Source organism: Notolepis coatsorum (assembly GCF_963971535.1).
Source record: "Notolepis coatsorum genome assembly, chromosome: 7".
Taxonomy (NCBI): Eukaryota; Metazoa; Chordata; class Actinopteri; order Aulopiformes; family Paralepididae; genus Notolepis; species Notolepis coatsorum.
Window position 1 is genome coordinate 33,018,459 of NC_140171.1, and position 24,284 is coordinate 33,042,742.

Sequence of the window (24,284 nt, forward strand, 5' to 3'; positions counted from 1 at the left end):
ACACATTTCCCCCTCCTTCTCCAAACAGTGGTCTGATTGGCTGAGCGACCTCCAAAGGATGAGTGTATTCAAGGTGGAACGCTGTATCAAAACCCTGAACTTTGAAACATCTGTGACAGCACAAATTCATAATTTTGCTGATGCCAGTGAAGCTGGTTATGGTACAGTGTCGTACCTGAGACTGAAGGATAAAGATAGAGGTGATAAGGTGCATGTTTCATTTCTTGCTGGAAAGGCCAGAGTTGCACCTCTGAAGCACATCACCATTCCTCGTTTGGAACTCGCAGCAGCAGTCCTTGCTGTCCGAATGGATGGCATGCTTCAAAGGGAACTACAGTGGCAACTGGAGAAGTCAGTGTTTTGGACCGATAGCACGACTGTCATCAAATACATCTCCAATGAAACCAGACGTTTTCATACGTTTGTTGCCAACAGAGTCACTGTAATCAGAGAAGCTACAGATGTTGACCAGTGGAAGTATGTGGGCTCCAAGGCCAATCCTGCTGATGAAGCATCACGTGGATTGAGAGCTGAAGAATTTCTCACACATGGAAAATGGATTTAAGGCCCAGATTTCCTGTATTTGCCTGAAAATGAGTGGCCTACACTGGAAATGGATTCAGTGATTCCCAGTGATGACCCGGAGGTCAAAAGAGAAGCGGCAGTGAATGCCATTGTTAAGGATTCAGAAAATCCAACAGACCATCTCATCAGCTACTTCTCATCTTGGAAGAAGCTTAAAACGTCTGTTGCCTGGTTCCTTGAACTTAAAAGACTTCTGTTGCTTCTGAGTCAAAAAAGAAAGGAACTTAAAGCTACCGAAGATGACAAAGATCCTGGAGTGAAAAGTACAGTTGAACAGAAACTCAAGAGCTTCAAAGCCACACTCTGTGGAAAACATTTGACTCCAGATGATTGTGATGAAGCAGAAAAGGCAATTTGTTTTGTTCAGAAACACAGGTTCAAGAGTGAAATTGCCTCCCTCAAACATGGCTTCAAACATGGCTTAAATATCGTCTCCAAGGACAGCCCACTGTACAAACTAGACCCCATACTGGAGGACAACATCCTCAGAGTTGGTGGTCGTTTGAACAGGTCTGCATTACCATCAGAAACTAAGCACCCTGTCATTCTTTCCAAAGACCTGCATGTCTCCCAGCTCATTTTACGTCATATCTATCAACAACTAGGACACGCTGGGAGGAACCACATGTTGTACAGACTTCAACAGAGGTATTGGATAATCAATGCCAATTCAGCTGCAAGGAAGACTATTACAGAGTGCATGGTGTGTAGACGGCACAGAGGAAAACTTGGGGAACAGAAGATGGCAGACCTGCCTGAAGAGCGAGTTGTGCCAGACAAGGCTCCTTTTACTAAAGTGGGAGTTGATTATTTTGGGCCCATAGAAGTGAAAAGAGGAAGAAGCCTTCTAAAAAGGTATGGAGTGATTTTCACTTGTCTGACCAGCCGTGCAATACACCTGGAGGTGGCACATTCACTTGACACAGACTCTTGCATTAACGCCTTGCGGAGATTCATATGCAGAAGAGGCCCTGTGTCAAATTTAAGATCTGATAACGGCACAAATTTTGTTGGAGCAAACAAAGAATTGAAGCAAAGTCTTGCTGCTTTGAATAATGCAAAGATCCAGGATGCCTTAATTCAGGATGGAATTAAGTGGAGCTTTAATACGCCAACAGCCTCACACCAAGGTGGCGTTTGGGAGCGTCTCATTCGATCAGTAAGGAGTATACTGACCTCTGTTCTTGGACAGCAGGTTTTGGATGATGAAGGCCTGCAGACACTGAAGTAGTGGCGATACTAAACGATAGACCCCTCACAAAAGTGTCTGATGACCCTAATGACCTCGAGGCCCTCACCCCAAACCATATTCTCCTGCTGAAAGGAAAACCCATCTTTCCCCCAGGACTCTTTGAAAAGAGTGACCTGTACATCAGAAGAAAATGGAAGCAAGTACAGTATATCGCAGAGCTGTTTTGGAAGAGATGGACATCCGAATACTTACTTGTGATGAAAGACAGAGATGGGCAGCTCCAAAAAGAAACTTCTCCCCAGGAGATATTGTCATTATTGCCGATGCTACAGCTCCAAGAGGATCCTGGAAGATGGGTCGAGTTTTGAGTACCAAGTCCGACTACAAAGGATTGGTCCGCTCTGTGTGCATCCAAACTAAAACCAGCGTTTTGGAGAGACCTGTAACAAAGATCTGCCTGCTGGTGGAGGCCACAGAATAATAATAATACTTGTTCTATCTATTTTCTCTTTCTATCCTGTCTTCTTACCATCTGTTTTCTTTCAGTGGCAACAGAGAAGGAGACACAGAAGACGCTTGGATAGAAAGAATAGCTCCCTTACATGTTATATATATATATATAAGGGTAATTGTGACTCTCACAATTAGGGGCCGAGTTGTGGGAGCTATTGACTATTTTCACATTTATTTAATATATTTATTTGTTATGTGATTTTGTAGAATTAATTTGTTTACAGCCATATTATTTAAGTTATTATGAGTTGCAGCTAAATGCTTTTACTTTGAAGGGGTTTTAAGCAATTGGGAAGTACAGCTGGGTGTATTTAGGTAATTAGAGACAATAGCACAGTGGGCATCAGGGAAGGTATATGGTTTTTACCAGCGTCAGGAGATCATATAGTTTCATATAGTTTCAAACATAATTTTTCTGTATTCTTTGATTAACAGACAATAAATGCCACAAAACTGTCAAATGCTGTCTGGACAATTGATTGATTGATTGATTGAAAAGTTTATTAACAGATTGCAGAATGGGTACAGTACAGTACAGCTCAATACATACAATTGTTAAGGGGATGCAGACCAGAGAAAGACTTTCGTCTTGTTTACATCAGGGTCCCCCATCTTCAATTCATCATAACATATATGACATACATGACATACAGATAGACAGTACTGCTACATCTATACATTTATGACATATCAGATTTGCAAATACAGTACTGTTTGTGATACAAAAAGTGTCCAGAAAAAGAGTCTATATACATTTGACGTAGAAACTGTACATTGGAGGAGGTTGGGTGAGTGGGGTGGGGTTGGTGGGTGGGTGGGGGCTGTACATTGGAGGGGGACGATGACACTGTACTCTGTACATTGGAATACTGACAAAGCCATACTTGGTAATTTACTGTACATGTTATGGTTTGTAACCGACCCCAATCGCACAACACAAGACAGGTATGAGAGTAAGCCAAAACAGGGCAAATCTTTATTATAGAACAAACAGTCCCTTTATGGGAGAACACAAAAACACTAGAGTCAAGGAAAACTGGAAAATGCTGCACTGTGCCTTTAAGAGGCGAACAGGCTAAGGGACTAGGGCTAAAGGACAGGGCCAGGGCTAAATGTCAAGGACTAGGACCAGGGGCACTGGAGAGGGGAACAGGGGAGAACACAAAACACTAGAGTCAAGGAAAACTGGAAAATGCGGCACTGTGCCTTTAAGAGGCGAGCAGGCTAAGGGACTAGGGCTAAAGGACAGGGCCAGGGCTAAATGTCAAGGACTAGGACCAGGGGCACTGGAGAGGGGAACAGGGGAGAACACAAAACACTAGAGTCAAGGAAATAAGGAAAATGCGGCACTGTGCCTTTAAGAGGCGAACAGGCTAAGGGACAGGGCTAAGTGTCAGGGACAAAGGCTAAGGGCCAGGGCTACGGGCCAGGGCTGCTTACAGGGATGAGGACAGGGTTCCGACGGCGGAGGCCTGGCAAGGGGACAGGGGCCCGACGGCGGGGGCCGGGCACGGAGACAGGGGCCCGACAGCGGAGGCCGGGCACGGAGGCAGGGGCCCGACGGCGGAGGCCTGTCACGGGGACAGGGGCCCGACGGCGGAGGCCTGGTACGGAGACAGGGGCCCGACAGCGGGGGCCGGGCACGGAGACAGGGGCCCGACGGCGGAGGCCTGTCACAGGGACAGGGGCCCGACGGCGGAGGCCTGGTACGGAGACAGGGGCCCGACAGCGGAGGCCGGGGGGAAGAGGCGCCATCCTCCCGTGGAAATAGGGAGCGATGACGCGCCGGCTTGACGTCTGGAGTGGGAACACTGGCAACCTCCCGTAGAGAATTAGAGAGCGAAGGCGGTGTCCCACTCCAGGCACGGAGATCCTCTTCCTCCTCCTCGGGGGGGGGCACGGAGACTTGACTTGACTTGACTTGAGACAGGGGCCCGACAGCGGAGGCCGGGGGGAAGAGGCGCCATCCTCCCGTGGAAATAGGGAGCGATGACGCGCCGGCTTGACGTCTGGAGTGGGAACACTGGCAACCTCCCGTAGAGAATTAGAGAGCGAAGGCGGTGTCCCACTCCAGGCACGGAGATCCTCTTCCTCCTCCTCGGGGGGGCCGGGCACGGAGACTTGACTTGACTTGACTTGAGACAGGGGCCCGACAGCGGAGGCCGGGGGGAAGAGGCGCCATCCTCCCGTGGAAATAGGGAGCGATGACGCGCCGGCTTGACGTCTGGAGTGGGAACACTGGCAACCTCCCGTAGAGAATTAGAGAGAGAAGACGGTGTCCCACTCCAGGCAAACGGCGACAGGTGGTGATGGCTGGCACGTCGTCTCACGCCGGAGACGCGGCAGGTGATGGTAACGTACAGGATGGTAACGTACAGAACTCCATGAACACATTGTGAACACAGATACAGAACGACCCGACCAGGACTGGAAGGGAGGTCCAGGTATATAAAGCCCTCTGGGGCGCTAATCATAAACTATGACAGCTGTGTGAAGGTAGTCCAAGGGTGGGGGCTGGTGAAGAGTAGAGGAGAGTAAATCATCGCAAGGGTGGGGGCTGGTGAGGGAGAGTAGACAGGGAAAAGTTCAGGGAACAGGCGAATCCTCACAGTACAACTGGGTTAAGACATTTGTAGGGGCCAGTTTCGAATTGCAGTCTCCCGTAGGTGTTCTTTGAGAGTGTTTTTGAAAGTGGGTAGTGATTCACATTCCTTTACAGCTTTGGGTAGGGCGTTCCACATTGATGTGGCATAATTGCGAAACGTGTTTTGTCACTTGTTTGAGCCGAATCTGGGTTTAACATGATTTGTGGAGCTCCCTCTGGTGTTGTGATCGTGGTATTCACTGACCTTTGGGAAGTATTTTGACATGTACATGGGTACCTTGGTCGCGTAGTGTATCTTGTAGACCAGGCCCATTGCAAGTTGCTGTACTCTGTCGTCTACTCTAAGCCATCCTAGGTTGTCAAAGTGGGCCGGGGTGAGGTGGGTTCTAGGAGTCAGGTCAAGCAGTAGTCTGACTAGCTTGTTTTGAGATGTTTGTAATTTGTTTTTTAGTGCCTTTGAGGTGCTTTGGTACCATGAGGTGCAAGCATAGTCGTAGTACCCTTGAATGAGTGCTCCTGCCAGAGTCTTCAGGGTATTCTTGTTTACCAGAGAGGAGATCCGGTACAAGAATTGAGTTCGTTGGTTGACTTTTTTTTATTACATTGGATGCCATTTTGTCACAGGAAAGATTAGCCTCTAGGATGGAACCTAGGTAGGTAATTTCATCTTTCCTTGTGACAATATGGTCACCCACTGTAACCGAGAAGCCGTCGGTCTTGCTGAGTTTGTTATTTGAACCGAAGAGTATGGACTCTGTTTTGCCCATGTGTAATGATAGTTTGTTGTCGGCGAGCCATATGCAGATTTTGCCTAGTTCCGAGCTGAGGGCTTTTTCAACCTGTAACTTGTTCTTGTCAGAGACCAGCAGGGCTGAGTCGTCCGCAAACAGGAACAAGTTGCAGTCACAAGCTGACGACATGTCATTTGCATAAATTAGGAATAGTAGCGGTCCTAGTATGCTTCCTTGTGGAACACCACAGCTCACTGTGAGGGGGGGGGATAGGGTACCGTTTACCTCCACCATCTGTTCTCTCCCCTCCAGGTAGGATTGTATCCAGCTCACTGATAAACTATCAAAACCTACTGCTTTTAGCTTGTCAATCAGAATGGTGTGATTGACAGTGTCGAAGGCCTTTTGTAGGTCCAGCATGACCATGCCGCAGTATTTGCCCGCGTCCACCTCTTGTTTGATGTGGTCGTTCAAATAGAGAAGGCATGTGTCAGTGGAGTGGGATGTTCTGAAGCCAGATTGGAATTCGTAGATTAGATTTTTTTCCGCAAGGTACTTTTCGATCTGTTCGTATACTATTTTTTCCATGACTTTCGAGATGGATGTAAGGATAGAAATAGGGCGGTAGTTGCCTGGGTCTAGTTTGCTGCCCTTTTTGTGCAGGGGTGTTACTCTCGCAATTTTGAAGTCCTTGGGGACGTGTCCCTGTTTTATGGAGAGGTTTATTATGTGTGTGATGACTGGGGTGATGGCGGCTGCTGAGTCTCTGAGGAATTTGGAGGGGATGTTGTCATGGCCAGTGGCCTTGTTCGGTTGGAGGGCGCTCAGTTTTTTCTGTAGTTACCATTTCCAGTTTGAAGTAGTCTTTGTGGACGCCTAGGTTCTTGTAGTATGCTACTATGTGTTCTACCCCATACTGCCCTGAGTGGGAGGGTAGTTTGTCTACCAGTGTTGTGGCTATGTTTGTGAAGAAAGTGTTTAAGTAATTGGCTACATCCAGCTTGTCTGTGATGAGCGTGTTGTCCGTCTTTATGTTTATGTTTGAGAACCTGGTTTTAAGTTTTTTACTGCAGCCTAGTTGATTGTTGAGTAATTTCCAAAGTTCACATGGTTTATTTTTGTTTTCCTCAGTTTTGTCATTGATGACATTTTTTTAGCAGTTTTGATCATGGAGTTTACGTCATTTCTTAGTCTGTTTCTTTCTAGTTTGAGTTCAGTCACGTGGTCTTGGAGTTCACTGCTCGTGCTTTTGGCAAGCTTTGACTGACTTTTACGAAACTCAGAGCATTTTTTGTCTCTGGCTTTCATAGCGGTCAGTATTTCAGTGTGCATCCATGGCTCAGCGCGATTTTTTACCCTGGTGGTTCTTAGGGGGGCCATGTTGTTTAGTATTGATGAAAATTTGGATTTGAAGCCAAGCCAGGTTTCTTCAACCAGTGTACCATTGAGTTCATCTGACCAGTCCAGATTCTCCAGTTCAAGGTTAAAGGCCTCGCTAGAGTAGGTTTTGAGGTCTCTAGATGTGACTGTTTTGTGACAGCCAGCCTTTTGTTTTAGCTTTTTGCGGGTACAGAATATCATATAATGATCACTTAACCCGCATGCTATAACCCCTTACGCAGACTTCCTGATCTGTGTAAGATTCGCTGCCCTGGTGCTTCAGTGGCTTTTTAGTTTTTATTAGTTGTTGTTGACAAATAGCCACTACAAGTTGTTTTGACATGTGATATAGATAAAAATATTGTTTCATTGTGTATTGATTAACTTCACATTTGCGCTTCATTACTTTACAAAAGTTATACTGGCACATGGGTCTAATACCGCAATGGATTATGGGTAAATGCAACATTAAAGCAGTGCCAATGTAAGACTGACTTTACATTAAACAAATGACAATAATATAGTATAAAGTAGGGTATTATTTAGACTAAAGAATGGTGTTGTCTCACCCTACTCGCATGTTGAGGGAGAGCACCATACATTATACACTGAGAAACCACGGCCGAGAGTGAGCTCTCCGGGAACAACCCCACTTTGCTCGACAGCTTCTTGGCAACAGTCTTCCGGTCTGACTTCCTGAGCTAATGTTCTAATCTATACTGCTGCCACCTCTCGTCACGGAGGGGAATTGCAGCCATTTTGTATAAATAAATAAAAACTGGAAAAATACGGGAAAAGGACGGCGGGAGAGAAGGTTGAAATACAGGAGAATCCCGGGAAAAACGGGAAGGTTGACAGGTATGGACTAGAGAGTCACTGGAGTTCACCGCAAGTAACCTGGCAACGCCAAGCAACATAGATAAACAACATTAGTAACCAATGCGCTTTGCTTCGTAATTTGAACTTCTAACTGGGTTACACCGTTCTTTTCTACTTGAAATTATTCATTTTGAGAAAGAAATGTTTTCGGAAGAGAGAGAGGCAGCGTCGGACCAAGAGGCTTTGCACCCGTCTTCTGGTCTCACCTCCGCGGGATACCGTTCCGCTAAATACACCCCAGCGGAATGGCACTCGCAAAACGATGCCATCCTTCGCCAAGCCATTCACGGTAGTAACGAAGCCCAGATAATTCAGCAACAGTCCGAAACACTGTCCAAGGATACAGAGGCATGGACTCTACGGACTCAGGCGGGGGGCACGTGCCACCTGGGCGACCGGCTGCAAGATATTCACTTTTGGAAGTCAGACCTGCAAGTGCACATCGAAAAGCTGGGGGAGGAGACGGACCTGCTGCTGCCCCAGAAGCTGCGTCTGGAGAACGCGCTGGACGACACAGAGATTCCATATGCCATCGCCACTGATAACCTCATCTGCCGGGAGCGGCGACTTGGGCCTGACTTGGTGAAAGACAGTGTGGAGAACGAGCTGCTCAAGGTGAATATAAAAACTATAACAAGGCCTGCGTGCACTATTGAGTCGACTTACTGTACACGCACATACATGGATACGTGCTTATTATGATCAAATCAAGTGACTGAGCTGACTGTAGTTGCAGGAATTGTCCACCGATACCTTGTTTCTAAAAACGCCACACATGATAGATGAAAGGAATACAATAGTAAAAGTCTGCCCTTGTGGTCTGCAGGAGGTGGACTTGATCAGATGCATCCAGGCTCTACTGAAGAGAACCATCTCCCAGGCTGTCAATCAAATCAAGTGAGTGTCTATAGTACCTAGGGTGCAATTTGTTATGGGAAAAATTAAGAAAAAGTTATGTTAACTAACCAAACACATGTCCAAAACATACAATGGGTGGCATCACTCCTGGCCTATGTGTCTAGACAATATACTACTTTCGTGTAGCACCAAATGTATTGGGCCCCTTACCTGCTCCAATTCCCAACAGACACACACACACATACACTTTTACCAAATTGGAACTAAGTTACGTAAAAACATCTAACCAACGGAAAACCAGAGACAAACGGGAAGAAACAGGAACGATAGGTTATGTATATAACCTAGTTATATGAGTACTGGCTAAGCGTCCCGCTCTTATGCCATACCGAGATATACCTCATCTCCTAGTACCTACTGTACTACATAACGAAAAACTAAACACCCTTGCACTTGACCACACCGGGCGTGGTCACCACCACTCACCCTTCCATCAGAAACCCCCCCCCCAAGGGACCTCAGGGCACGCTAAGAGCGGGACACTTAGCCAGTACTCATATAACTAGCTTATATACATAACATATCGTTATATACTCATACTGGCATCGCGTCCCGCTCTTATGCCATACCGAGATATGGGGTAGAGCGGACGCGAGGCCCGACAAATGTACCCCCTGAGGACCCGTAAGCCCACATCAGGGGGGAGGGGAGTCCCGTCACCCCTCCTTCCTAGTGAAGAAGGGGCGGCAGTCAACTCCACCCAAGTGCGAAAAAGAGGGAACTAGAAACCTCCAAATGCACAGCACAGGCGGGACCACGTGTGACACAACACCTTGTGGTCCACACCCACACACCCCTGCTAACCCACCGAAAGGCGGGAAGCAGGGGAGGTTCCAGACCTCAGAACCGCCTGGGAGACAGAACCCCCAGTGATGTCCATGAGGTAAAACCTTACGAAGGGACCCGGGGAGGACCATGAGGCCGCAGCATAGATGTCCTTCACCGAGGCCCCTCCAAACAGGGGGTCAGAGGCTGCCACTCCACGAGTGGAGTGCGCCCTGACACCCCCAGGGGGGGCCAGCCCAGCCAACGTGTAGCAAAGGGCAATGCCCTCGCACAACCAATGGGACAGGCGCTGTTTCGACAGTGCCTTACCAGCGCGAGAGCCACCGTAACAGACAAAAAGCTGATCGGTAGCTCTGAGGTCCTGAGTCCGGCTGAGGTAAACCCCCAAAGCCCGGACCGGACACGACAGGTGAAGGCTCGCCTCTAACTCACCAGCGTGAGGAGGCGGATGAAACGCCTGAACCACAATATCCCTGGAGCGAAAAGAGCTCCGGATATTTTTTGGCACGAAGACTGGATTAGGCCTCAGAGTTGCACCGCTATTGACACGAATAGACAGGTACTCAGGCCGCACCGAGAGAGCACAGAGCTCACCCACGCGCTTAGCAGAGGTGATGGCCAGCAGGAACGCAGTCTTGAAGACAGCTGTTCCAAGGTGCCTGCTCAAGAGGCTCAAACGGGGCCTCGGACAACCGGCCGAGGACCAATTGAAGGTCCCAACTCGGAGACAGAGAACGTTTCACCGGCTTAAGGCGCTGAGCGCCAAGCAGGAAACGCTTCACAAGAGGGTGGCCTTACACCACTCTTGGAAAATACGCCACCTACCCACGTAAACCGCGATAGTGGAGGGAGCATGCGCGTTCCGGATGGTGTCAACCACAGAAGGATCCATCCTCCACTCACCCTCTCACCAGCCAAACCATCAGCGGCTGGCCCAGCACAGGGAACTAACAGAGACCTGTGCGCTTGAGAGAGGGCCCGCGATGACCAAGGAATAGGCCACGACGGGGCTATCAAGAGCTGGATCAGGACCGGCGCAATCAGGATCAAGGTCCTGTGCTCCTCACGCACCCGCCCCAACAACTGACCTAACAGATGTATGGGGGGAAGAATCCCAGGCGGCCACGGCATCGGTCCCAGACCTGCCTGACTATGTCCGGACGTAATCCCCACTCGTCAGGGTGAGGACCGCCCTGCGACATCACACCTGTACCCACATTCACCCTGCCGGGGATGTGGAGAGCCCTCAGGCTGCGCAGATGGAGAACACCCATAGCCAGCCGCCCGCCGCCCGGTGCAGACGGGGGGAGCGTACTCCTCCCTGTCTGTCGATATACAACGCTGATGTCGTATTGTCCGTCCTGATCAAACACCGTTTGAGGACCAGAAGGACCGCCTTCAATACCAACACATTGAACGTAGCGCAGACCGGACAGCATGTCTCCAGCGAGGTAGGCGTCGGTAAAAAACGTGACGTGTGACAGCCTACTGCCCATAGGGACCCCCCTGGTGAGGACCCCAGGCCCCCCCCCAAGGGGCAAGGTCCCCCAGTACTGACACGGGAACATTAGCCACTTCCACTTGCCTCTCACCGGGTCTATTTCCATACTGGAAAAAAACCACCTCCGTAACCTCCTCCTGGGGTGAAGAAGAGGCCAAGAGGGACCACGGAATAAGCAGATGCCATCATACCGAGCAGGCGTATAATGGACAGCGCCGTAACCGTCCTAGGACGGAACCTCCCGAGCGTGTCGATAACACGCTCTGAGAGGGATGCCCATAGCACTCCACCCGTTGACTGGGAAGAGGAGTACTCTACTTCCAGTCTACAGCAAACCCCAGGCTGGTAGGAATTCCACCACCTGCCTGGTATGAGACCTGACGATCCACCTTGACCGCCAAGGACCAGAACGTCATCAGGGCAGAATACACTTCGTAACCCCTGACGACGCAGAGGCCCCAGTGCGGCCTCCACGCACTTTGTGAAGATGCGGGGAGCCAGAGAAAAGCCGAACGGCAGCCTCTGGTACTCATACGCTAAACCCTGCAAAGGAAGCGTAGGTAAGCCCTAGGATGGAAGATCGGGGATGCGAATACGCATCCTACAGGTCTATGGAGGAGAACCAGGCCCCCACCTGACAGTGTTCAACAGGTAGGAGATGATCCCAAAATTGCTGAACCTTCCCATGGGACAGGTCCAGCATGAGTCTGACACCCCCCCCCTCCCGATTTCTCCGGCACCAGAGAATACCGGGAGGAAAACGCCACGACGATGGCTTGCTTCGTCCACAGAGATTGGATCTCGTTGACCAGAGCTGTCACTGCTGGTGACCCTGACAATAGGGTCTGTACCAAACCTGAAAATGGGTGGGGTTGTGTAAATACAAGTCCCCGCCTCAGCGTTCTCTCCATCCACATATGGCACTGCTGAAGCCATATGTGATGATACTCCCAGAGCGCACCCGCCGCCATTCGGCGCTGGTCCGCAAGGAACTGTATATAGGCGGCCCGGTCCCTCCTGCTGTGCGTAGCCAACTCTGAACCCGCCACCGTGTGGGCAGGGCGTTTCGTGGAATCGGGACAACGGCCCCTGATACAACCCACGAGGCAATCGCACCCAAGGGGGGACCCCGACAGAAAGGGCCGGTTTGATACGGGGGAAGCTGACATCAAACTAGGTGACAAAAGCTCCCCCACTGAACACCCCTCTAGAACATGCTGAGGAGTTGTTCTGCAGCTGGACATGCAAGGTGTGAGGCCCCCATGGGTTCCTACACACCGTAGCCCTGCAGTGATATTACTACCACCCAAATCACGCGCACCTGCGAGACCACTGCCAATCTTTCAGGAGTGGGAGGCACCAACGTGATACCCGGCCTGGCGAAGGCGAGGTCGGGGAAGCCTGCACTGTTTGCCTCAAAAAGGTCTCGAGCCCCCCTGCTGACAACACTTGTAGTTGACAGACGTAACACCAGGCTCAACCAAACACAGCTTATAGTGTGGGAGCCGCTTGACCACAACATTATCATGGACAGACCCAGGCTCAGCCATCAACTGGGTGTCAGCCCCTGTCCCCATGAGAAGCGAAACGTGGGGCCGCATGCGCTTCAACGAAGGCTCGCGGCCCGCAGCCAAAGGAAACAAATCAGAGCCCCTTTTCCGCTGGTGTTGGGGGAGGGAGTGATCGGAGAGCGGGCTGCTCGCGGCAGGACGGCGACAGCTTCTCAGGCCGTGCTCATCCAATATGGCCGATCCCTCGGCCGCCAAGGCTGTCGGCCTTGTGGACACCTGTTGACTCAACGCCCAGGGTACCTCTGTCGGGGAAACATGGCCGCCTGTCGAGGGCCTCGCCACAGCTGCTGGCGAGGCCGTGCTCTCACCTCTGGCTGCGCGGCGTGAGGCGGTGTGGGGCCTAGGTCCAACACCGCCCGCGCTCCAGCGGAAGACCAAAGATCCTCTGCGGAGAGGGGAGCCCTGAGGAGGGAAAATTTCTTTTTAACTTCTCACCCCCTCAAAGGGAGACTAATCCAACCAAGATGTCTGTAAACAAGCGTTGACAGCATCCTAGCCCTCCCTGCGGTTATAGCTTGCGGCTAGGTCAAAGCTAATAACGTCAACAACCTCGCGCGATGTTTCGACGTCGGCTGGCCCTCATGGCCCCGCCACCAGACACCATTTTTGACAGAAAAAAAACAGCAATGCGAACAAGTAGGGCTGGGCGATAAAACGATAACGATAACTATTGCGATAAATTATTTCCTCGAAATAAACATGAAACGTGGTCGCAAAGTTTCGATATATCGATTTTCCAAGCTTGGCTCCGTTCAGCCTCGGCTCAGCACACTCACTAACAACAACCAACGTTACGTGATGACGTGTTTACGCACAACAGCTAACAACCAATCAGTGAAGGAGATGGCCGAGAGCGAAGTATACCCGGAAGGAGATAGGACTCACTCAACAACAAGGCTTGCTAGGCTAATTAGCTTGCACGGCGATGTTTTATATATTTACGTGCCGAGTATTTGTGTGGCGTGAATTCTGAGGCCACGTTTATAGTAGTGGGGGTATACAGTGGACGTCGTTTCAATATATTGTGGCGGAAGAGAGTATTTTAGTGTCATATTTAGCACATTGTCGTCATGGAATACACCGCTTAGATACTACAGGCTTGCTAGGCTAATTAGCTTGCACGGCGATGTTTTATATATTTACGTGCCGAGTATGTGTGTGTTTTGAATTCTGAGGCCACGTTTATAGTAGTGTGGGGTATACAGTTCGTTTCAATATATTGTGGCGGAAGAGAGTATTTTAGTGTCATATTTATTGTCATGAGATACTCCGCTTGTCGGCTAACTACTAACGTGCGCGAACTGATGATGACATCAACTCGACTTGAGACATTCGCAGCAGCATAAGAAGTTAATTAAACTTGACGGACATTATATCGACGATAATTATCGATATCGAATTATATGAAAATAATTTTATAATTTTATCGCGATAACGTTTTTGGTCATATCGCCCAGCCCTACGAACAAGGTTACTAATCACTGCTAATTCTATACCGTGGCGGTACAGGCTTAACACAGCCCACCAGCCACCCGCCGGGCCGACCCACCTCATGGTGTCGGCCGGGCGGGGCACTGTTTCAACATGCCAGAGGCAAAGGACTGATGCCACCTGCTTCATAAACACTGAGCACCAGCGGTGGTTTTTAACCAGCAACCTCCACTGTGGTGTGCATCCATGAAGGGGTTAATGAATAAATTAACTAAAAACACCACCAATACACTGTAGAATGGGCTAGCCCATACACACAACGTTAAGGGGATGCGGACCAGAGAACCCAGTCCCGCATCCATTCATAATATTCACAACAAGCACACCAGCCCTAGACCTCAGCCCATTCACCGGGATCATCCCTATGTTCCCCGGGTCCTATGTTCCCCGGGTTCTATGTTCCCCGCTTTGATTGATTAATAGATTGAACATTTTATTAATTTTTATTATTTTATTAATTATTAATGTCCGCCTTGTTTCGAACGGTTAAGCTTAGGCCCTCTTTCGAACTGGTTAAGGTTAGAGTTTGGAATCAGGGCTGGTGGTCTAAAATGTTCAATCAATCAATCAATCAATCAATCAAAGCGGGGAACCCCGGGGAACATACTGTAGGACCTGGGGAACATAGACATGCTCCCCATTCACCCATGAACAGGTAAATAAGCCTGTGCAATACTCCCAACAGTAAACACCGATTGACCGTCAGCATGAATGGTTAAGAGGAGGGAAGACTTTAGACAGACATCCCTCAGCGGGGAAACAAACAGAAACAGTAGCCCAGCCTATAACATAGCGTTAGCCGCTCGCTCCAGGGTAACGGGGAAAACAACAACGTTTTTACCCAGATATCCTGCCCCTTGCGCCAATACACAACTCGGTTGTCTCACAGGACAACAAGCAGTATTATTAACACCAGCGTTAATGCCTGATGGCACAGATCCTACCTGAGTGCGAGTCAGCTCGATAGCTACACATCGCACGCCGTCCCTCGAAGTGCTGCCAAGATGAGGAAACACCAGGATAGACCCGAAGCGGAGATGCATCGAAATGCATCCATCTGCAGGGCCGCAGAACCCATATAAGCGCCGTTGGAAACATGCCGAAGATTCCAGTGGCTGGCAAATCTCCGGCATTATTCAATTTCTCTTTACACTTCATACTCGCTATCACTAGTTACACAGGGTGCAAAGCAGCCGCCATGATGGAAAACGAAAAAGAGGAAGGGTGAGTGGTGACCACGCCCGGTGTCTTATAGTAAGTCACTGGGGCGGGGCCTGGTCAAGTGAAAGGGTGTTTAGTTTTTCGTTATGTAGTACAGTAGGTACTAGGAGATGAGGTATATCTCGGTATGGCATAAGAGCGGGACGCGATGCCAGTACAAGTATATAACTGCCACATGGTTTTAAAATGGCAAACCAATCTTTAAATATATATATTCTTTTTTAAATAACCTTCTTACTGTCATGCACTCTTCCTAATGTACTAACATACACTCAACACTAGAATGTGGCCATCTGGTGGCTATGTTGGATTTGTAAGTGGCTAACATAATTGTCTTTAGCAAAGTAAACCCAACAGAACCTTTATGCCAAATCCAAATCAAATTATTGGACCATTTAGTCCATTTAGAGTCAGACCATTAGCCAATTCCTCCTGACTACTGTCGTTCTGGGAGGGTGTAGACTACCCTACTATCAGTCTAGGGAGGGTGTAGACTACCCTACTATCAGTCTGGGGAGGGTGTAGACCACCCTACTGTCAGTCTGGGGAGGGTGTAGACTACCCTACTATCAGTCTAGGGAGGGTGTAGACTAAGCTACTGTCAGTCTGGGGAGGGTGTAGACTACCCTACTGTCAGTCTGGCGAGGGTGTAGATTACCCTACTATCAGTCTAGGGAGGGTGTAGACTACCCTACTATCAGTCTAGGGAGGGTGTAGACTACCATATGCCTCCTCAAGTGGAGTTGCCAGCCGCTTCTTTTCACCTGAGAGCTAGGAGTGGTGCTCTTTCCCTTCATCTGGAGCAAGTTTGTGTGTCATTGTTATCAAATGAAACGTGTGTGTGCGTGTGCGTGTGTCAGGATCAACAGGGACACCAAGTCGACTCTGGAGTTGGACTGGTCTGATAAGTACCAGGCCTACGACTTAGACGACCAGTGTGGACATTACAGTAACATGAGCATAGACACAGAGCTACACCCCAGCTCTGCCACCATGCAGGACCAGTAAGAACACACACACACACACACACACACACACACACACACACACACACACACACACACACACACACACACACACACACACACACACACACACACACACACACACACACACACACACACACACACACACACACACACACACACACACACACACACACTGTGATAATTCTCCCACATTAGATACAAATAGATACCTCGCTAAGCTCCAGGCCATCAGGGAAAACCCCACCCATCCACTATACACAGACTTGGCTGACAGGAGGAGCATGTTCAGTGCTAGGCTCACACTACCCAAATGCAGCACTGAACGGCACAGGAAGTCCTTCATTCCAACAGCCATCAGACTATATAATGCATCACTGTGCCTCACTGCATCACTGAGCACAGAGTGGCAGCTCAATAGTGGCAGGAGGACGCGACTAGCGGCCTCCAGGCTCCACAACAGGGGGCAGCGACGGCTGCCAGACATTGATCTAAGTCTTATTGGAACCCAAGGAGGACAATACACTACCTAAAGCATACTGCACCTAGTTACACTGAATACTGGAATATATATTTCATTTAGTTAGATTTAAATTATAATTATATTGACCAAATTGTTTACCCCATGCTCAGTATGCTCAGTATATTCTTACTGTATTTATTTCTGTATATTTTATTTCATTTCATTTCATTTTATCCTATTTTATTTTACTCTACTCTTATCCTAGGCAACTTGATTTGATTTGTGTTATTATTCTAATTTGTGACCTGTCCTGTCTAAATGTTTAAATGTTGAGCGATTTGCAGTGTATAATTTCCCACGGGATAATAAAAGTATTTCTATTCTATTCTATTCTATACACGTAAAAAAAGAAAAGATATTTAAATACACAAGTTCTGGTCGTGCAGACGGTGCATCAGCAAAGCCTGCAGGTTTATCAAAGATCCCAACCGCGGACTGTTCCAGCTGATGCCGTCTGGTAAACGGTACGGAGTCTCAGGGTTTTCCCCCCAGGCAATAAGGCTCATAAACAAATAACCTACTGTAACTGCCTGCTTGTCTGCCCACTACTCACTCACTGTACTGAGTCAATGCTGAGACAATACTGTGGCTATTGTATTACAACTTAGTGATATTTATTGTGTTTTTGCTGCCACTTGCACACACTACACCCATACTGTTATTATATGGTGCAACAGGTTTCCTTTTATTTATTTAATTTTTTTTTATTTTTTACTGTTTGTGTGTTCTAACCACACTACCGACCAACCGGTAGGAGTCACTAATGCAATGACCAGGACTAATTAATATCCTCTCCGGCTTCCCACCCACTGCCAATTGTATTAATTGGACGGTCTGACCAAGCCAGAACTACAGCTACCGGGAATTGAACCCGGGTCTCTGCAGTAGTAGGCGGGTGTTTTTAACTCTACACTAACCAAACGCCCCTCACCCGGGGGATCTTAAGTAAAACAGGTTTACTTACCTTGAACTCTGGTTAGATGCCAACCTTTTGTTGTTGTACTGTACTTGTGCTGTGCAATGACAACTCAACTAATTATACTGTCATACACTACACTCTGTCTTTCTCCTTTGTTCAGAGTGAGTAACTGTGACTCGTGGATGAAATTCACACAGACCAACCTGAACGTGGCCTCGAGGGCGCTACAGGCCTCCATGGACCTCAGGTTAGACTCAATGGTTAGATCACACTCATCTATGGTTCAGAGTGCTGTAGAGAGCTACAGGCCTCCATGGACCTCAAGTTAAACCTTATGGTTAGATCTAGGCAAGCTAGCCTAGCTTAGCACAAATGAATGGAAGCGGATACAGACCACTAGCCTAGCTTAGAACTATGGGAGAGGTGTTTTTGGCCAACAGCTAGGCTAGCTGGTCCGTATCGGCTTCCATTTGTGTAAAGCTAGGTTAGCTTGCACTAACTTTCTACTGAACGCACAGAGAGGAAGATGGTATCTATAGTAGTCTCTAGTAGTCTAGTAGTCTCCTGTAGTAGTCTCCCTATGGTTATTGGTTAGACCATACCTACTCATCTATGGTTCAGAGTTTTTGAGGGCTGGGCAGTATACCAATGTTTACTGTTTACCTTCTATAATAGTGATTTATTTTCTTCCATTATGTTGTGCCAGTGAGTTGCACTATGAATCTATATTTTGTAAACATTCAACTTTGCAAAATTAATTATGTTGGTCGTCTACTAAATCTAGTTACTTGGCCAAGATGATGAGTGTGTGTGTGTGTGTGTGTGTGTGTGTGCCAGGGGGCTGGCGGACCGGGTGTTGCAGGAGATAGCAAAGGACCTGAAGGAACAATGTATTACCGTGGACCAGGCCTTCAACCAGCGTTGCCTGGAGATGACTGAGGCCAGGATACAGCTGGATCTACACCTCGCACAGGTGGCTGGGCATAGGGATGGATGGAGGTGTGGGTGGGTGGGTTGATGGATGGATGGATGAATGGATAGGTAGATCGAGGTTTGGGTGGGTGGATGGATGAATCAATGGGTGGATGGATAGATAGGATCGATATGATTGGTTAGTTAGCGGCACGGTGGTGTAGTGGTTCTATATCGTACTAGCTTCCGCTCAGCGTCATCTGCACACATCTCACTCCAGTGACGTGCACTGAATAAAAACTTCACAATGTACCTTTACATACCAACATCCGTCTGACCACACCCCCATCTGCTACCTACATAAGCAGGGGTGGGGCCACACACTCATCTCCTTCTCAAATTTCACCCCAAGAGAGTGCCTGTATACCAATCACTTTACGTGGGAAAGAAAGTATTTATCTGAAGAAAGGAAGAACAAGGAGATACGTTGACGTTATATCTTTATTTTCTCTCTCACTATTTCGAGAAAATACGGTGATAATGTCTTCGTCACTGGAGTGTCTGGAAGATGATGATCATTCTGACCTCCACCGGCTTTTTCGTATTAGGGGCTCGCGTCGCTGATATACTCCCCACCTGCAGTCCTCCTTGCTGCAGCTGGTTAGGTATGGAACCTCCGGTTATACAGCTGGACTGTGGGAGGCACCGGCTGTTGTGAGAAACTGGTTGCTTCCGAGCTGGGTGAGTAATGTTTTGCTTGCGAGCGCTAGTTGTCTGCTAGTGCTATGGGGGTTAGCTGACAATTTTACGAAAGCCGGCCCCAGATTGGGGTCCTCTGCTCGGCTTCTTAGGCGGCGGACGAAGGATCCTGGTCTGACGCCCATGATGGTCAAACTAGTGGGCCGCGACCGAGACCTGGTTGAACCTGGGATTCTCTGGACAAGCGGATGCTTTTCTGTCCCGTGCAGGCCCCATCTTTCACATGAATGTGAGAGTACACCCTAAAACACGAGGAAATGTGGGTATGGATCTTCGTTATCGGAAGTTCCATGCTCAAGTCGGCTGCAGCCCGTATGGGAATTGAGCCGACTCCGCTGTATGTCTGGTAAATCACCGTTGAAAACTGTGTTTGACATTTCTTTTTCTCTTCTCTCTTAGGATGAGGAGGGTTTCAGGCGCCGGCCTGTCTGAAGTGTGGCTTGTTATGTTGTGTACAGTTCAGGTGATAGCTGCTTAGCTTGCGTGCTCGTTTGTGGCCTACTGTTAGCCAGTCAGCTGTTAGCTGCGGCGCTAGCCTGTTGCGTTCACTAGGCTAGGAACGTTAGCTTGTTGCTATCAGTCGGGCGGCTGTTAGCTTAATGCTACACTGTTGAACGTTACTATGAGTATAACATGCCTTAAACACTCTGACTACGACGTCATCTTTGACAGAGGATGTTAGTCGACCCTACACCCGGGTGCCATGCCAGCGAGGACTTTGTCAACATGGAGAACGGCGGCTGGGTGGGTACGTCGCTCACCGTCCCCTCTTATTTTTTTTTTCACTTTTTTGTTTATTATACTTTTTTTGAGGACATAGAAATTATAAGTATATGTCTGCATATATACATTATTGTATTGTCATTGTCCACATAGAACAGATAACAACATTAAACAGAAGACAAGAAAATAAAAAATAAAAAACAAGAAAAAATTAAACAGAGTTCACAAGTAAATAATAATACAAACAAACACTGTCGCACGACAGTCGTCTCAAACGTATATACATAGTATATCAAATATATAGCACATGTTTAGGTACCCAAATATGCTTCTCCAATGTATATCCGGTATATCAAATAACTCACGTTGAATTAACGTTCACACAGATACCAACAAGTTGGCCATGCCTCTTTTTCCGGATCCACTGAGCGAAGAGGACAGTGAAATGCCCCAACTTTTTAATCACTTTGAACCACTGAGTATGGACGATGGCGAAGTTGGACCGCCGATGCCTGCGGTCTCCCCCTCTCGGCTCCGGTTCGGGTCATCTTCCTGGGCATCATCGGTGAGAAATGACCATGCTGGGTCTGGTCCATCCTCCCGTAGAAAGCGATCTTCACCTGGCAGCACTACTTCAAACTCCCCGGCCGCCTCCCCCTCCGGCAAGCGATCCAGAGTAAACCCAGCGTCAAATTCTTCCACCTCTCCCAGCCCCACTCGTCCACCTGCTGCTCCAACAGCGAGCATAACTCACCATGCCAGCCGCCTTCTTTTCCCACCTCCAGAGTGTATAATCATAGGTGATTCAATCGTTAGATCCGTTGCTGTCCCAAATAGCATTTCATACTCATTCTCAGGTGCAAAAATTCTCGATCTACTACAATATATCCCCACCATCATCGACCTTCACCCAGCTGCCCATAACGTGATTGTCCATGTGGGTACAAACGATATCAAGTGTAGACAATCAGTCAAGCTTCACGATGACTATGAACTACTGGCAGCAACGATCGAGAGCCTAGGCAAAACATGCATATTCTCAGGTTTAATCCCTACCCTCCGACGGGGCTCTGAGATGTTCAGCCGCCTCTACAGCGCCAACCAGTGGCTACAAAATTTCTGCCTGGCATGTGGCTTTGATTATATTAACCAGTTTGATTCATTTTGGAATAGGGTTGATCTATATAAAAGTGATAACCTGCATCTCAATCAGAAGGGAATTGCAGTCCTGGCCTCAAATTTTTCCCATCACCTAAGTAGCCAGACGCTAGCGGGAAATGTGCAGCACACTATACAGAATCTCCCACATGACTGACTATTTTTATTGCACACTCCTAACCCAGGCCATAGTAGTAGCTCCACTACTAGGCCTAACTCAGGCCACACCAGCAGATCTACCAACAGACCCGGCCATCCACATCGGATTATCACTGTCGTCACTACAAAATCAACGGCCGTGCCTCTGCCTGGGCAGTTGAGAGCACGTGGAAATGGTGTTGTCCACACCAACCTGCGCCCGCTGCGACGTGCTGCGTCCAGTGTGACGCCAGATATCACTCTCAACATGGCTCTTATAAATGCTAGATCGATTTTAAATAAGACATTTCTTCTAAATGATCTTTTTACTTTCCATAAACTGGATTTTATGTTTTTAACTGAGACCTGGCTCCACGCTGGTGACTGTACACCGTTCTCCAAACTGCTCCCTCCTGACTGTACATTTTTGAATTCCCCCCGGTCCTCCGGTAGAGGTGGAGGTTTAGCCTCCGTGTTCAAATCTTGCTTCCAGTGTCGCCTGTCCCAGCCTGTAGCAAGCTACTCTAGCTTTGAGCTGCAAACATTTGAACTGCACCTGTCATCCCCCGTGTTCTGTGCTGTTGTCTATCGTCCACCCAAATACAACAAGGATTTCATCACAGACTTTGCCGATTTTCTCGCTGGGATCATGGTGAAATATGACCACGTTTTAATTTGCGGTGATTTTAATGTTCATGTCTGCTGTCCGCTGCTACCCCTATCCCGGGACTTTCTGAATCTCATTGATTCATTTAATCTGATACAATCAGTCACTGGCCCAACACATGAAAAAGGTCACACGTTAGATCTTGTGTTATCGTTTGGTATATCTGTCACTATAACAGACATCTGTGCTGCAGGTCTTTGTGACCACTCACCTGTTGTGTTTACCTTAATAGCCCCGTGCCTACATAAGAACGACCATGCCCCTGCGCGCTACTCGCGTACGTTGGGCCCCCTGACTGCTGTGCTTTTTTCTGATGCTTTTAACGGTTCCCCACTTCACGCCTTGGGCGCAAACTGTGTTTTTAATATAGATGATTTAATTTCAATGTTTGACTCGACCTGCAAAAATATTTTAGACTCTGTTGCACCTCTCAGGTCCAAACGCAGCAAAACACTCCAAACACCATGGCTAAATGACTCCACGCGTGCTCAGACGCACATGTAGGCGTGCGGAGAGAAAGTGGAACAAGGATAAGCTCCACGTCTCCCTCAAAATCCTACGTGACTGCCTATCTGCATATCAAAATGCTGTCAAAACTGCTAAATGCAAATACATCTCCAATTTGATCTCTACAAATTGCCACAAGCCCCAGATTCTTTTTAAAATTCTTAACTCCCTCATTAACCCCCGTGATGTCTCCCCAGTTGTGCCATCATCTGCTCTCTGTGAACGTTTTTTAAAGTTTTTTATTGATAAAATCTCTGCTCTCAGACCAGTTCTCATTACAGCCTTCCCAGCCCCCCCCCCCTTCTCCCCTACACTCCCTGCCTGCTGTTTTTGAGCAGTTCCAGCCCGTCTCTCCCTCCTCTCTCTCTGACATAATTAAACACTTACGGCCCACAAACTGCCCCTCAGATAGCCTTCCCTCTCGCCTTCTAAAAGAAGTGCTCGATTCAGTCTTGCCCACTATTCTGTTGATGGTAAATTCCTCTCTCAGCTCTGGCTGTGTCCCAACTGCCTTTAAGCACGCTGTGGTTCAACCCCTGATAAAAAAGAAAAACCTTGATCCCTCTATTTTATCTAATTTCAGGCCTATTTCCCAATTACCCTTCCTGTCAAAAGTCCTAGAGCGAGCAGTTTACCTCCAGTTAAAACTGTTTTTAGATGTTCATCAAATCCATGAAAAGTTTCAGTCTGGCTTTAAACCGCGCCATAGCACTGAAACAGCCCTCCTGAGAGTCCAAAACGATCTAATTTTAGCTGCAGATTCTGGAAATCCCGCCATTCTCGTGCTTTTAGACCTTACAGCCGCCTTCGACACTATAGACCACACTGTCCTACTGTCGCGCCTGGAAAAACATGTTGGCATCACAGGCGTCGCCCTAAGCTGGTTCAAGTCCTACCTGACTGACCGGAGCTTCTCAGTCCAGCTTGGAGAATTCTTCTCCTCAGCGGCCCCACTTACCTGTGGGGTGCCCCAGGGGTCGATACTGGGCCCCATCCTCTTTTTATTATATATGTTGCCCTTAGGCTCAATCATTGCAAAGCACAACATGTCCTTCCATTGTTTTGCAGATGATGTGCAGATATATCTACCCTTACAAGCAAAAGGCAAGGTCACATTACAACCACTGCTAGATTGCCTGGCTGATATTAAATTATGGATGAGTTCAAACTTTCTCAACTTAAATGAGCGCAAAACAGAGATAATTTTATTTAGTAATGATTCACCTGACCCTACAGCCATTGCTCTAGGCCCCCTGGGCTCAAATATCCGCTCCTCTGTCAGAAACCTTGGAGTAATCTTCGACAGAAATTTTTAATTTGATAAGCAGGTTAGTTCGGTGGTCCAAACTAGCTTTTTCCACCTCAGACTCCTAGCCAAGACCAAACCATACCTCTCCCAGAAGGATCTGGAGAGGGTGATCCATGCCTTTATCTCGACCTGGCTCGATTACTGCAATGCGTTGTATATCGGCATTGACCAGTTGCTGCTTCGTCGCCTGCAACTGGTACAAAATGCGGCTGCCCGCCTGCTTTCCGGTACCAGGAAACGTGACCACATTACACCAGTTCTGGCTTCTCTCCACTGGCTCCCCGTCCGTTTCCGTATTGATTTTAAACTT

General features: G+C 48.2%; 1 protein-coding gene across 1 annotated transcript in view; it reads left to right on the forward strand.

The window, feature by feature from the left end:
• Window positions 1-8,026: 8,026 nt before the first annotated feature.
• LOC311231610 (tektin-4-like) overlaps window positions 8,027-24,284 on the forward strand; it is a gene marked incomplete at both ends in the record, with an annotated part of 29,284 nt that continues 13,026 nt past the window's right edge. Inside the window, 5 exons of the mRNA XM_084318238.1 lie at window positions 8,027-8,500; window positions 8,712-8,782; window positions 16,234-16,377; window positions 17,962-18,048; window positions 18,639-18,774. Of these exons, the coding sequence (XP_084174364.1) occupies window positions 8,027-8,500; window positions 8,712-8,782; window positions 16,234-16,377; window positions 17,962-18,048; window positions 18,639-18,774 (912 nt within the window). The remainder of the gene's footprint in view (window positions 8,501-8,711; window positions 8,783-16,233; window positions 16,378-17,961; window positions 18,049-18,638; window positions 18,775-24,284) is intronic.